General features: G+C 38.7%; 1 protein-coding gene across 1 annotated transcript; it reads left to right on the top strand.

Moving 5' to 3' along the window:
• Window positions 1–2067: 2067 nt before the first annotated feature.
• Rrh (retinal pigment epithelium-derived rhodopsin homolog) lies at window positions 2068–14981 on the top strand. The gene is made up of 7 exons (XM_005406281.2): window positions 2068–2699; window positions 7185–7375; window positions 9051–9150; window positions 9673–9826; window positions 10565–10733; window positions 13510–13688; window positions 14867–14981. Exons 1-7 carry the CDS (start codon window positions 2594–2596, stop codon window positions 14979–14981), a joined length of 1014 nt encoding a protein of 337 aa, XP_005406338.1. The 5' UTR covers window positions 2068–2593.
• Window positions 14982–15411: the final 430 nt, after the last annotated feature.

Raw genomic sequence — 15411 nt, 5'->3', positions numbered from 1 at the left:
CAGGTCAAGGTTTTTACTCTTGGTTTGTAAGTGTGCTAGCCCTAGTGGTGCGTGACATTGTTCACAGTGTAATAGTGCAACATTACTGCAGTTTTATTTAGCATCTAGAACACAGATACATAAAACCATTTGGAGAATTTATGTTTACTCTAAGTGAAGTCCATTGGCCATTGTCAACTGCTTTATAATTCCAAGTATTTTTCCCTTTTCATCCTTATTGTACAGTTACAGGTTTGGGCATTTCATTTTGAATCAAGTTCACATATTTATGAACCTAAGTTAATGGGGTGAGTAATGTAATGATCATTGAGTTTCATTATAAGAGTTTGATGATCATATTTTATACTTTTTGAGTTAATAACTTTGTGATCACATTCTTGGTTAAAATGTACTTGATGCTGTGGTAATGAACTAGTTTGATGGAATCCGTATTTCCTGGTTTTCCTGAAATCTTTGGAAGAGTTACGAGGGGAGGATTGATAAGAGGCAGATTTAGAAAGGATAGGACATTTAAGAATTGTGAGGTATCTAGATGTTTATGTTTCTTAGTACGGATAAGCCTCACCAGGTGTGGCAGCACACGCCTGTAATCCCAGCACTTGGGAGGCTGAGGCAGGAGGATCGTTGAGAGTTTGAGACCAGCCTGAGCTACAACGTGAGTTCAAGGCCAGGCTGAACTGCACAGCAAGACCCTGTTTCAAAAAGACAAAAAAAAAAAAAAAAAAGCCTCATCCTAGTGTAGCTTTTCTGTGTCACTACTGACGAAGTACTTTGAATGACCTACCACACTTGTGTCTCAAACCAATTCTTGTAACTAGAAATAATTATTTCTGGAACGTTAAGAATAGTTATAACTATAATCTATTACAGAAATGGGAATGTGAATCAAAGTAAATTTTTAAAATTTCAGATTTTTTATTTTGCATACTGAATGAAAAGAAAGATGTAAAACCCAACAACCAATAGGCTTTTAAGAGAGTTCTTTTAAAAGAGAGTTCTTATGTTTGGTCTTTTTTTTTTTTTTTTACTATTTTCTTTTTTGGTACCGGAAATCGAACTCAGGGCCTCGTGCTTGCCAGGCAGGTGCTGCTTCGCTGAGCTACATCCCCAGACCAGTTCTTATGTTTGTTGCTTTAGAGTTACTGAGAATGTTTCTTTGTTGTGGAGTACAGGTGAGATTCACTCCCCAGCCTTTGGTACTCTTCCGTTTTACTTTGTAGAAATTTGAGTCCTGAAAAAAAAAAAAAAACAAAACAGCCGGGTGTGATGGCGGACGCCTGTAATCCCCGCATTGGGAGGTTGAGACAAAAGGATTATTGGGATTTAGAGACCAGCCTGGACTACGAAGTGAGCTCAAGGCCAGCCTGAACTGCATAGCGACACCCTGTTTGAAGAAGACAAAAAAAGGGGAAAAAAAAGGAATCCTGGTAGTTCTAGGATTGAGAGCAGATTAGTCACGTGTGCAGCTGGAGTTTATACGGAAGTGAGAGAACCAAGGCTGAAGGGTTATCTGGGGCTCCTCCTACACCTTTTAAAAGTTAAAATTAACCTGAGTAAATGGGCAAATGCAGCCCTCTAGTGGTTCTGTTCGGTGCTTACACTACTTGGTGTGTCTAAACTTTTCTCTGAAGTTTTATGGATTTTAAGATGCTTGAGGATAATCACATTTTAATGATGTTATATGCATAGCTTAAAAAAATGGGGAGAAGGGTAGTAAGCATATTCTAACCATACAAGTTCATACTAGTAACCTATTTTTCAGGTTAGCACAGGATAATCCAGGATCTTATGAGACGAAATCGGGCGCGTTCAGGGTGATATGGCCCTAGCAGGTCCAGGATGTTATGAGAATACTGTGTACTTATATAAGATGATTGACTGAATGCAGATCCTTGGCTGATGTTTACTCATCAGATCAATTAACTGCTCATGTGCATATCAAAGTAAGGAAAATGAACTGAGGTAGATAGTGGAGTAATATCCATACTGTACTATGAAACTTATAGATATTAGTAAAAACCTTAATCTCTTGTATGAATGTTTGTATTAGCATACGTTTATATAAGCAATGAAAAGCATGAAAGGGTTTAGACCAATATTGGTGTAAATTGGTATCTTTAGGGCAGTGAGACTTGGAAATATGGGGAGATATTACTCTTTACTGGCATTTAAATTGTTAAGAAAAAGATTAAGGGACCTGCAATGGAAAAGTTTAAAGGGCCAACAGAAAACAGGGTCCTTAATCTAAATAGAGAGACTAAGTCTGGTTCTTAACTTCAAGCAGATCAACTGTGTCAGTGCCTGCACCAGTTTTGGGGGTTTGATTAGTGTTGAAATGGTGTGCTTGATAATCTGTTTACAAGACTGAGGCCAAGCTAGGGAAAATGTGGTGCCCGGTATTTCTTTGTTTTGTTAATAAGCTTTTCCCTTGCTCTGGGAATTAACATCTTTCCCTCTTTGGCCCAATTAAATCTAAGGGAGGGCCTCTATGAGAAGGTGGGTGCTCTGGATGGAAATGATTGGTCCTTAGAAAAACAGTTCCTAATTATCAAAGGCTTATTATGAAGGCTGCCTCAATATTTCCCCCTCCAAAATGCTAAGGAATAGTTTAGGTAACAGTTCAGATTCTAAAAATGAAGATGGCTCGGGCTTTTCGCAGACGGAACACAACATTGTGGCGGCTTACCTGATTCTGGCAGGTAGGGCTCTTACCCAGCACGGTTAGGGAAACCAGGGGTTTTCAGCAAGAGGCTGAAAAGAAGAATCCCATTTGATGATGTTAAATACATAGCATGAAAAGAAGAACCACCTCTTTCATGGGGTGAATGAGGAGGGTTAGCCCCTGTCTCTGCTCCAGAGTAAAAAGTGTGTGAGAGAATAACAAGAGCATTGCTAATGGTACTTTCTGTCCCGGATATTGTGAGGAATAACCCAAGTGTACCGAAGTGGAGCTGTGAAATTTTTTTATAAAATAAATTTTTTGATAAAAGCCAACCATATGTTTGGTTATTACATTGTCGAATTAAGTCTTTTGGGTAAAAAATGTACCGTGACAAAAGTGTATTTTTATATCGTTTGCTTTTCTCATACATAACTTTTGTAGTTTTTCTTTCATGATGGTGGAATCTGGCTTAAAGACTGAAAGGTTCTGGAAAGAAAGGTAAAGTCTCCAAAAGAGCAGAGCGTGGTGTTGTCATTGAGGACAGTTTGAACATTCAGCTCCTTCCAGAAACTCTTGAGCTTTGGATTTTGTCTTTTAGTATTTCAGTTTGCAAACCAGTTGCTTTGCCTTTTTGTTTTTTAGAATAAGCTTCTTCACATGATTGTTGGGAGTAGAATGACTGATAAGCACGTGTTAATGAAGCAGCACGAGTTGGACAGTATTTCTGACAAAGTCTTCTTCACAGACAAAGAATTAGAGGAGATGACAGTAGAAACTGTAGATTGTCATTTTAACGTATTCACTTAATTGTGGTAAAACATACGAAGCAATCATTTTATCTCCAGCTTTATAATTAGTAACAAAGTTTAAAAGTAACTCGTATTTGGGTCATTATTTACCTTTTATGAAAAATTTCAAACATGTTTCAAAGTGGAGTGAGAAGTATAACAAATCTTTTTTTTTCTTTATAATCATGCTTTTTTCTCATAGTTCACAAGTAGAGTTACTACTTCTTTTGCTAGAAATTGTGAAGTTCCTTAGCTGATTTAATAATATGTTAACTTATTCATTTGAATACTTCTGTATGATAGTTACTGGACAAATTTTTTATTTTGTTGTTGCAAAGAATGAGACATCTCATCAGATTTACATGGAAATACTTTGTATATAATACTTTAGGTTTAGCTAATTTTTTATAGATCACCTAGAAAAACTATCAAAAATTGATCTGATTTACAAGAGTAGCATAAGGAAATTTCCCAAGAAAATGTTTCATCTGGTTCTCATCCCTATACTGAACATAATAATAGTTTTGTTACCACTGCTAAAGTTATCATTTGAATTCCTTCTGTACTGTATACCAAGCATTGTTCCAAATCCTTAAAAGTACAGAACAATTCATCTTTACACTAATTCAGTGAGTTACTTTTTAATTCTATTTCCTGTTAAGAAATGTGCCCAGCACACACATTTACTGCATAGTTGCTCCTGGCATTTTGCTTCTAGATTTTACTGTTCTTCAGATCCCCTGATTTTCCTAGTTTGCCAAAACACACTTAAACTCCCAATCAAAATCAAAACTTTGAGAAGCACTCAATCAAAACATTTATTTTGCTTGTTACATTTACTAAGGGCCTGTTCAGTTTACCTGTTGATTAATTAATTTATTAGTGTATGTTGATTACACAGAATGCTGGTTTCACTGTGGCACTTTCATAGAGGCAGGCAGCATACTTTGATTGTTGCCTTAACCTTCCCTTAGCATTTCCACCACTCCTCTGGCCCCTTCTTTTTCTCTGACGGTCTCCCTCTGCTTTCCTCTTTAATCTTTCAGTGAAGGCTGACAAGTGAAAGGTTATGAATTTGAAAATCTGAAATAATCTATCATGGATGAATTATACAATGAAATGAGAGAGACAGAGACCATGTTGGAGACTGCCACTGTGATCCTGAGGAGGGGGATGGGGAGACTGCATAGACAGAAAGTAGCAGACTAAAGAGTTAGGAGGTAGAGTAGGTACTCAGATGTGAGCCCTGGGGGAGAGGGAGAAAGTAGCAAAGCTTTTGCACGCTGGTGCGTAGATGGTGCTGCTGTTCACCAAGACAGGAACATACCCTGGAAAACCAAGGTTTGGGGCAGGAGGAAGTGTCTCTGTGTTCAACTAGAGATGTCCAGTTAAAATCTGGACACAAACCCTTGAGTTTTATGACATCTATATTGGATATAAAGAAATCATTCAGAAAACATGTTCATTGAGAAAAGAAAGGATCTAGGGCCAAAAGTTGGACAGTATACATATTTAATAAGGTAGAGTTAAAGAAAGTTCAAGGACATTAAGAAGGCTCTGCCACTGAGTGAAGCTGCACAGACTAGGGGAAGTATTTCCAGAGTGAAGGAGTGGGATTAGTAAGTGTTGCCTAGAATTAGACTGACTGAGAGAAGAGACTTAAATAAGACCTAACTGTTAAGTGATGTTTGTCTGTTGATAGAAGACACTTGCAACTAGGGACATAGAATGCATAGGACAGCTAGATAAAGAATAAAGGGCTAAAGTTTTTGTGCAGTACTCCTATTACATGCAATACCCTCCCCAACTTTTACCAACTTCTGTTGCTAATCAGATTGTGTACTTGGTAGGCAGCAGTTTACTACTCTGTGTTTTTTATCTGACTTTTAAAGTCCTCAGACTTGTTGCTAGCCCAGAAATATTTTTTTTTCATTTTTATCAGCATTTCTTGTACACGGGCTACAATATTAGACGCTAAAAGAAGGCCAAAGAACATCAAATTTGCTATCCTGTGTTTGAAGAATAATAGCAATTAACCTTAATTCAGAGTATTATGGATGGTCCATTTATTAAATAAATTAGATACATGTCAATACTCAAAGGAAATAGAATTAATTAAGAGTAAAAAATCTACATGAGAAGACTACGAATATGTAAGAGTTAAATAATATAGCATCATATAAGATTAAGTATACTACACTGAAGTACAGGGTGTTAGGGAAGAGAATACTGAGTAGGGTGGGTAGAAAGCTTTGGGGCTGAATTGGGCTTGGGCTGAACTTTGACAGATAGCTTGCTTTTGGAGATATAGAGGAAAGGAGTAGAGAATTTCAAGTGGGAAAAAGTATGTACAAAAAGCACAGGACACTTGATGAATAAGTAGAATGGAGGGCTTGTTTGACAAGTGCGGAGCCTAAAGAGGGTGACAACAGATGGAAACAGCCCAGAGGGGACATTTGGCTTTTATCCCATAGGCGGTGAGGCGAGCAGAAGTTTTGAGAAGATCTATAGTTCATTCTGTGTACTAAGCTCATTCTGCCAGCAGCATGGAAAGGAGAACAGAAACCGGAAGACGAATGTGACAGGATGCTAAGCTGGAAGCTTTGACTGAAGTTCCAAGATATAGTGGAAGTTCTCACTCAGCCGATGCTTTTGTGTGTTTGGCGTGTGGAGACCCGTCCCTCTGCAGTGCTCTTCCTGGGAAGCCCAACTCTTGCTGTGCATTGCACACCCTTTCTCTAGTCACTAGGAGTATGGTAAGGTTTTGAGCCTCTCTGCTGAAATTTATTTGCCTCGCCTTCACCATTAGGACCTAGGATGGCTCACATCTGGATTGTGGAAAACTTCTGCATCCTTTGCCGTATAGGGGATGCTGACCTGATTAACATACATGTCTGGTCCACTAGGTGGTATTTCTCATTGTAAATTAATACACTAACATTCTGGTTAATAAGCTTAGACATCAATCTCCTTGAGTCCAACCAGTTACTAGGGAAAACTGAGCTCTAAATTGCAAGGCTAAGTTAGATCCCAGTGTGGAAACTTGGGTAAGGTGATATCTATCACCCAGTGGACCAGAAAGCTTGCTAGACTTTCTGCCTGGATAGTCAAATCTTAAAGTGAGAATTCTTATCTAAGGATATATGTTGGATGAAGAATTCAGATTTGGACACGTTGACTACAGACTTGATGAAATACTGGAATGGTCACGTGATCTTATGCATGGTAGGTGCTTAATAAATGTGTTATGGCAGTGAGTTGAATAAGGATAAATTGTGAAACTGGGGCATATATCAGGGTTACAAATAACAATAACAGTGCTATTGAGATAGAATGAAAAGTTTAAGAAAGAAAACCGTAAGAGAAACAAAAGCTTCAGGCTTCAGTAAAAGAGAGGAAGGAACTCCAAAGTGAGCACATGGTTAGTCATACCCACATCCTAAAAATCAGTAGGGATGACATGAATGCCAGGGACAGAGTGGTCAACAGTGATGACATTCAAACTAGCCTTTGGTGCTACTTACATAACCAGCAGGTTTCTGTTTTAATTTTCTTGTTTCTATCTCACACAAAAACTTCCAAGATGTTGTAAACAGGTTTAAGAACAGCAGGAACGGTTGAAGCAAGTGAATGAAAATGGATTTGCTCCGTTTTTAAAGGGGCTTAAATATTGGGCTCCTACTTTCAAGCATTCAATTAAACAAAGTGTATGACATTTTTGTCTATGTTCTTAGGTCTGATAAGTATTCTCAGCAACATAATCGTTCTGGGCATCTTTGTTAAGCACAAGGAACTTCGAACACCTACGAATGCAATTATCATGAACCTGGCTTTGACAGACATAGGGGTCAGTAGCATCGGCTACCCCATGTCTGCTGCTTCAGATCTGCATGGAAGTTGGAAATTTGGATATGCAGGCTGTCAGGTACTGGAGAGCTTTGGAATAAAAGCAAAATAAAGTAGATCAAGGAGATGTAAATTTAAACGTCTTTTAAAATCTCAAGAATACACATCAAGTAAGATACTGTAGGATGATATATATTGTACTTCACAAGTGACTGAGGATAGCTATGTTCTTTAAGAAGAGAAAAAAAAAAGAAGAGAAATAAAGTCACTAATCACCATTAGGTTTTCAAAATTCCCCCCACTCAAAGGAAAAAACAAACAACCAGCATTCAACTAAAAAGGAAGTATGGTGATCTGCATATTCAAATAAAATTTACATAATGTAAAAATTTAAAAACCACTCTACTTTCACTTCAAACAATAAAATATTGGTGATAATCATACCTACGGAATGTAGTTAGGGCATTATATGATTGATTTTTTTTCTTAGAAAGCCCTACGTGAGAATTGTTATTAAATATACTTACTGTTAATTTTAGTAATGAAAAATGAATTAATATTAATTTACATGAGGATAGTAGGCAAATATGACAGTCTATCTTTTAACAGTTTACTATTGTAAGCCATAAAATTATAAAGAATAAATTCAGGGTAACAAAAAATACTTGATACCTATCTGTGTACCAACCAGTTTCAATCTGTGCTTCAGGTTGTTTTTCTTTTAAAATATAAAAAATGTCATGGCCAATCATATTCCCCTTCCTCCCATGAATTTTTTTCTTATCACATATTTCATATGCAAAAGCCAGATATTGTCTGAATGTTTAAAATTGTGTGTAAATGGTGTCATGTTACTGACATTACATAGTTTCCTTTCATTGTTGGTTGTTATGTTTTTGAGATATATCCATGGGATGGGTGTGGCTTTAAGTCAATTATTTTAATATCATATTTAATTGTCTGAATAAAGCCCCATATTCTTTTTCATTTTCCTGTTACTGAGCATTTGTTCCCAGTTTTTTTCTTTCACAGACAAGGCTTCAATTACTATTTTTAAGCATGGAGAGCTTTACAATGTGAGGATTTCTCTAGATGTGTTGCCTCGGGGGAGGGCTGGGCAATACAGAATATTTGTCTCAACATAATTCGATGTGGCCAGGGCGTTCTCCAGAATGGTTATTCTAGTTATGAGAACTTCTGTTATCCCACACTTTCCCGAACACTTGGAAAGATCAAATTTTTAAATTTTCATCATTTTTATAAGTATGGAATGATAGTTTTTATTTCTTTGAATACTTACTATGGTTGTATATCTTATGTCATGAACATTCAAATGTACGTGGGCTTATGTGAATAGCCCATTCATCATGTGTCCATTTTTCTATTGAAGTTTTACTCCTAAACTTTTACTCCTAAACTTTTTTGGTTATATGCATTTTACTCTAATTTATGACTCATTTTTATTTTATTTTATTTTATTTTTTATGACTCATTTTTCACTTTGTTTATAGATTATGTTGGTACATAAATTTCACTTTAAGTCTTAAAATTTTTAAAATTTAATTGATAAAATCTGAAAACACTTTCCATAAGCACTTTTACTAAAGTTACAATTTGACAATGGAAAATATATTTTAAAATAGCAATATAAAAACTTTAAGATATTTGAAATATGTTCTAACAATGAGACAAAAATGTAAATATGTGTGGAAGGGTCTTTAGAATTGTGTGCTTTTTTCCATTTTGATTTTCAGGTTTATGCTGGGTTGAACATCTTTTTCGGAATGGCAAGCATTGGGCTGCTTACGGTCATAGCCGTGGATCGCTACCTGACCGTCTGCCGTCCTGACGTAGGTACAGCACTTTTTTCAAATTATTGCCTAATGGCGCTGCACATACAATCGCTTCAAAATATAAGCATATGATTTGCAATCAGGGTCAGTTTTATTTTTTTGGCAAGCCTTATTCAAGAGTTTCAATGTGTTCCTATCATACTTTAAATAAAGTCAAATTGCACTTGGCAGCCTGCAAGGCCCTATAGAATCTGGCCCTGGCTACCCGTCCAGCTTTGACTAGGACTACTCTCTCTTTGGGGTACCAGCCACACCCTTTCCCACTCTGAAGTCTTCTGCAAATGCTGTTTTCCTTTGCCTGAAAAGCTGCTTTTCTGGCTTATCCTCTGGCTGATCCTATTTATCATTCACATTTCAGCTTAAATATAATGTATGTTTCCAGAAAAGGAATTCATGTACGTAAGTTTTGAATGAACTAAAGTATTCTGTAAAGGATCTACTTGATAACAACTTTGAATCATCAGTCAAAACAGAGAGTGCCATCATTGCTAATCATGCTAATTTTCCCTATTCTTGTTCACAGGAAGAAGAATGACCTCCAACAGTTATGTCGGCATGATTCTAGGGGCCTGGATCAATGGCCTGTTTTGGGCTTTGATGCCCATCATAGGATGGGCCAGTTATGCCCCAGATCCTACAGGGGCTACCTGTACCATAAATTGGCGGAAAAATGATGTGTAAGGCACAAGCTTACACTCTATAATCGCACGCTTCTCCTGTACACTTTTCCCCAGCTCCACATCTAAGCTCAAATCCTGTTTCTCATAGAGTGTGGCAAAGTGCTTCTCTGGTCCTAATGAAGTGATTCAAGCAAGAGACAAAGTAGAAATTATGCTTGTTTGCAAGTCAGTGTCATCCAGCTCCCTTTGTCCTCTTACACTGCCCCTCCTTCCTTCGCTGTCCTCTCCAAGACAGCGATGTGGGATGCCACTCAACCTTCCAAAACCTGCTCTTCTCAGAGTCAGGATTGTGAGTAGGAAGTGTGCTCACAGAGAGCAGGCATCTCTGGCAAAGGCCCAGGCCACTGTGACAGTCACACAGCAAAAGAGCAGTCCTTGCAAAACATCGCCTGCAAGATAGTGATGTTCATCTGTCTTTTCCATGGAAATGTGGAATTTAGTTCATGAAGGGAAATGAGAAATCCAGCTCTGCCAGCACACTGTGAAAGAGGCCCATAGAGCATGTAAATGAATGTGCATGGCTGTGTTCAAATATCAGATAGCTGGCTGGTTGGAGCTGGTCCACAGGGCATAGTTTGCCAACCCTTGGTCTTAGTGAACTAAAAGCCAAATAGAATTCCTAACATTGTAATAATAAAATAGCTATCAGTGTTATGTATAATAATCATCTCTTCTTTTTTCTTCCTCCACTTAGGACATTAAATGAGTAGTCATGTCTGCCTTTACTTATTTCAGATCTTTTGTGTCTTTCACGATGATGGTTATTGCGATAAATTTCATTGTGCCCTTGGCAGTGATGTTTTACTGCTATTTCCACATCACTCAATCCATCAGACGTCATGCGACTGGTAACTACCCCACAGATCTCAACAGAGACTGGTCAGATCAGGTGGCTGTAACAAAGGTGAGGAGCCAAAGTCCTTGAAAAGGTTTCTGTAATCAGGCTCTCAGATCAGTTCATAGCTGAAAGAGTCTCATGGCCTTGCCCCTGGTTTCCTTTTGTCCATCCCAATGTTCACTCCCGTGCTCTTTCTCCTGGTGTTTACCAACATATTCCCAATTACAGTATATGCTTATCTACTGTTTGGGTGTTTCTGGGTTTTAGCATTTCTGGGCTTTCTATTATGGACAATGAAGATTTATCTCTTTCACCACCAACTTGCCTCACTCCGCCCCTACACTTTCTCTCCATCCTGATAGTAAGCAGGCTAACAATATTTGGCTAGATATGGGGCCTTCCCTGTCTTCTACTTATGTTCAGATTGTCAGAGACACAATTCCCCTGTTCTCCTGGTGCGTCCTTCCTGGCATCCTTAAAGTGGCTGCTCTACCACTGCTGTGCAGAAAGCCATCTTCCTCAACACCCTTCAGCACCAACTGTGAATCCCTTGTGCATCTCTGCAGAGTCATGTTGCCTCTTTTCTGCTTGCTTGTGCTCCTTTTTTTAGTCTATTTCCTCTGATTTGGTGGAATATACTCTCTAGCAGGTTCCTGATGTTCCAAAGGATATAAAAATTTTAAGACTTTGCATAACTGAAAATGTCTGAATTCTACTATTGTGTTTGACTGATTGTCTGGCTGGTCTAGAATTCTAGGGAACAAAAGAGCATTTAAGCACATTTTTGAAGGGATTGCTCTCTATCACTTCTTAGCTCCCAGCACAGTTGCTACAAAGGTCTTGGCATTCTGGTGATTGGTCCCTCATAGTGATCTGTGAGTTCTTTCTGGAAGCTTGGGAGATTTTCTCCAGATCTCCAGTCTTCTAACTCTCATGCTGATGTGCCATGGCGGGGTCTTTAGTCAGCCAGTGCTGGGTACTTTCTTCATTAGTTCAGTGTGGAGGCTTGGGTCTTCCTCCTTTGGAAACATTCTTGTGTTATTTCTCTGGTGATTCCTGTCCCCCTTTTTCTCTGTTCTCTCTTCCTTTTACTTGGGTATTTAAGTTTTTGGCTTTATCTCTGTTTTCCTCTCCTACACTGTCTTCTTTTTTTGTTGTTCATTTTGCGGCTGCCCTTGTTTGTTCCTTTTTGTTTCTAGTTTCGGGAGTATTTCTGGAGCCGTATGGAGTGCTCTGTTGAGAGTAGAGACCATGAAGCCCCAGCTGAGCACAAATGTAAATGAGCACCAAAAAATTCAGTATTAAAAGTGAGTTTACTGCAGCAATTTAAAGCATCAAAATTTGTGTAAAACTCATGTTGAACAAACTATAACATTTTGATGGAAGATAAGATCTGACCCTGCATTTAGAGAACTACTTGCCCTAAACCTGTCCCTCAGCCTGAGAAAAAGTCATTAGGCCCTTTTATTACATTTTCAACATTCCTCCTCTCAGGATAAAACCACTTTTACAGATAAAAATGTTATTATGTACAATATCCTACTTTTTAATCGCGTCCCCATTTTATGTACATGTATACTTCCTTCTGTGCTATTACATATGTGTTTATATTTTCTTCCTGTTCCCTGTGTATCTTGGGTGTGCACTAAGTTCTTGCACTGTGTATACTCTCCTGTCAGTATTTCCTTGGTGTCTCATGGTCAACAGCTGTCCCCGCATTGCTTTTAAGAATAAGAGGGATGCTCTAAAAAGCCAGTTGTCAACCCAGAGCTGTTCATTACCTAGTTGTTTCCTTTGGAGGATTTCTCACTGTATCTCTTGGTATTTTATCCTGGGCTGATCAGTTCCCAAGGAGACAGGTCTTTCCTGTCTCTGTAAGTGCAGGGAGGGACAGCAGCAGGTACCCCACTTTTCAGAATAGGGCAGTGGCTGAGCCCAGCTTCTGCATTCTGAGTGTTCGTGCTTTAGTCTTGGTGCTGAGCCTCTGGGATTCTGATTCTTCCAGGAGAGGAAGGGGCAGTCACTGAGTGGAGTAGGGACCTGGGGAGTGGGTATGGAGTCTAGTTACCTCTTTTTGCAGATTTTAAGCAGTTCTCCCTCTTTGAGTTCCCCGTGCAACCCTATCCTGCCCCGGTCCAGAGCTATCTGGTACCTTCAGCTCTTAGACTTCTGTAGTTTTGTAGAAAGGGTTAGTCTGTACCTGGGTTCCCTCCTTGCTGGCTCTTTTCAACATTTCCTTATGTGTTTTTTCAACCCTTCTCATGTCTAGGAAGTAACTTGCCATTTGTCCAACAGTTGTTATTTCCATGAAGAAACAAGGTATTGCCTAATCTGTGATTCTCTGTACTTATGAGTTTATGTTTTTTTTTTTTAATTTTCTTTTCCATCATTCTAGTGGAGTATCAGAAGGGAAGAATGCAAAAATTCATTATTTCTCCACTTAAACATGATGCAAAGGAGCTCTTTTACAAAATTATCTACATTGTATATAAAATATATTCACTTCAAATTGCTTGTGGTAGATTTACTGAGGTCAAGATAGGGCTTTACTTCCAGATTGAATTTAGAAAGTGTTTTTTAAGAGTATCACCTATGAGGGGGAGAGAGAGAGACTTTCTTATTATTACTTTCTTATTCTTAAAAGCATACACTGATCGCCACACCCATCGGGCAGGCTCTTGTTATCCTAGAGGATTTCAGGCATCTAAACAAAGAGCAGAAACGTTATGAACAATACAAACTTACTCAAACTCCAATCTATATAATTTTATGCTGTCTCAGCTATACTCAGTATTTAAACATTTTAGATGCTGCACATGGCAAATGTCTGTTTCTTTTCCAGATGTCTGTGGTCATGATTCTGATGTTTCTGGTGGCATGGTCCCCTTATTCCATTGTGTGCTTATGGGCTTCTTTTGGTGACCCGAAGAAGATTCGCCCCTCAGTGGCCATCATAGCGCCACTGTTTGCAAAGTCGTCCACGTTCTACAACCCCTGTATTTATGTTATTGCTAATAAAAAGTAAGCAATATCTAAAATGCTTTTTAAAGAAATGACACAGAAAGAATACTCTAAGTGCATAATGTTCTAAGATTTTAAGGCAGCAAGTGACAGAATTTCATTCCAACCAGGTGCTTTGGCTCAGCTGACCAAAGCAGCATCCAGGATCTTAAATGCCCAGTGCTCCAGTTCTGTGACAAACTCTTTCCACACGGTGGCAGAGATGATCTTGGGTAACCCGAGAACCTAGTTCTACCAGCCAAATAGCTCAGACAGTTCTTTGGCAGAAGAGTCCCTGCTGATCAGCTTGGTTCAAATGGTTACCCCACCCCAAGTCCATGGAGTAGTGTTTTCCGAACAAATGAGTGATTCTATTACCAGCGGAATGTTGGGCAGTTTTAGTAGGCAGAACAGTTGTACATTTACTGAACAGAACACGTTAAAATGCAAGAGAATAATGCAGTGCTAACATAAAGAGGTCGGGAGTGGGCATCACTCAGGATAAGAGAGAAGCCCCTGCCACCTTTTGTAGACTCTCAGGGAAGTGCTTTCCTGACCCTTCAGTGATGTTTAGATGGTTTCGTTTCCTGTCGCTGCTGGAAGATGGACCAATGTACTCTATGTCCTTGACCAGGAAGTCTCAGAGGAGGTCAGGAATCTGATCCTGGAATTCCAGTACTGTTTGTATTAAATGTGTATTTATGTACATGCTCTGGAGCACAGCTTTAGATGCAGGTATGTGAAGGAATGTAACAATAATAAGACCAAACAGATCACAGAAGGAGAATAAAGAACACAATTGAAATTCAGAGTCTACTGGAAGTTCCTTTGGAAAGTTCAGGCCTTTTGAAACCCTCAAGGTCAACCAATGGACGTTTGCTCAGGGCGGGTGGATGCAACCCACACCCTTAGTTCAGATAAGTAACTCATTGCACTTGACATTTGAGGTGTCATTCTAGCACACGTCATTATTGATTTTGTTAAATGTCTTCAGTGCTGACAATCACTGGTGTAAAGTTGGTCTTCAACTGAACCATACATATAACCTATGCAGTCATAGCGGGTCTCAGAAGCAGATGTTAAAAGAGGAGGCAAAATTTATTTGGAGGTGTCAGTTGACAGTGTTTTCACATTTGTGAAGGTTTTCATGGTTCCATGCCATTATAGGATAACACTAGCCTTTTTTGCTTTTGTTCTAGGTTTCGGAGGGCAATGTTTGCCATGTTCAAATGTCAGACTCACCAAGCAGTGCCCGTGACAAGTATGTTACCAATGGATGCATCTCAAAGCCCATTGGCTTCTGGGGGAATCTGAAAGGAGAGCCAAGCACACGCTATCAAAACATTTTATTTATGCAGTATCTTTTCCAGTACCTTCACTTCATTGTAAATATGAGCCTATTTAGACTGAGTATGGTCCTAGATTATTGTCTTATTAAACTATTAGTTCATCCTGTGCAGCTCATGGTTCTTGGGTTGGTGCCCTGGCTGGCTGTAACGCTTGCTTCTCTCCTTATATGTACATTTACGGTTCATTTCCTTTGGTGAATCTCAGCACATGAGATTAAGCTCCCTTTCTTCATTTTTATTATGGCACACATTGCACTGTATTGATGATCTATAATTTCCCTGTGGTCTCCATTAGACTAGAAACAGCCACTATTTTAATCTTAGAATAAATTCATGATCTCCAATAAAATTATAGAAATTAGTTGTCAGATGTTCTCAGCTAGAATAAAAATACT

The sequence above is a fragment of the Chinchilla lanigera genome, unplaced genomic scaffold (genome assembly GCF_000276665.1).
Source record: "Chinchilla lanigera isolate Chin_1 unplaced genomic scaffold, ChiLan1.0 scaffold00095, whole genome shotgun sequence".
Taxonomy (NCBI): Eukaryota; Metazoa; Chordata; class Mammalia; order Rodentia; family Chinchillidae; genus Chinchilla; species Chinchilla lanigera.
Note: the sequence above shows the minus strand (reverse complement) of the source record. Positions and strands in the feature narration are given on the sequence as shown.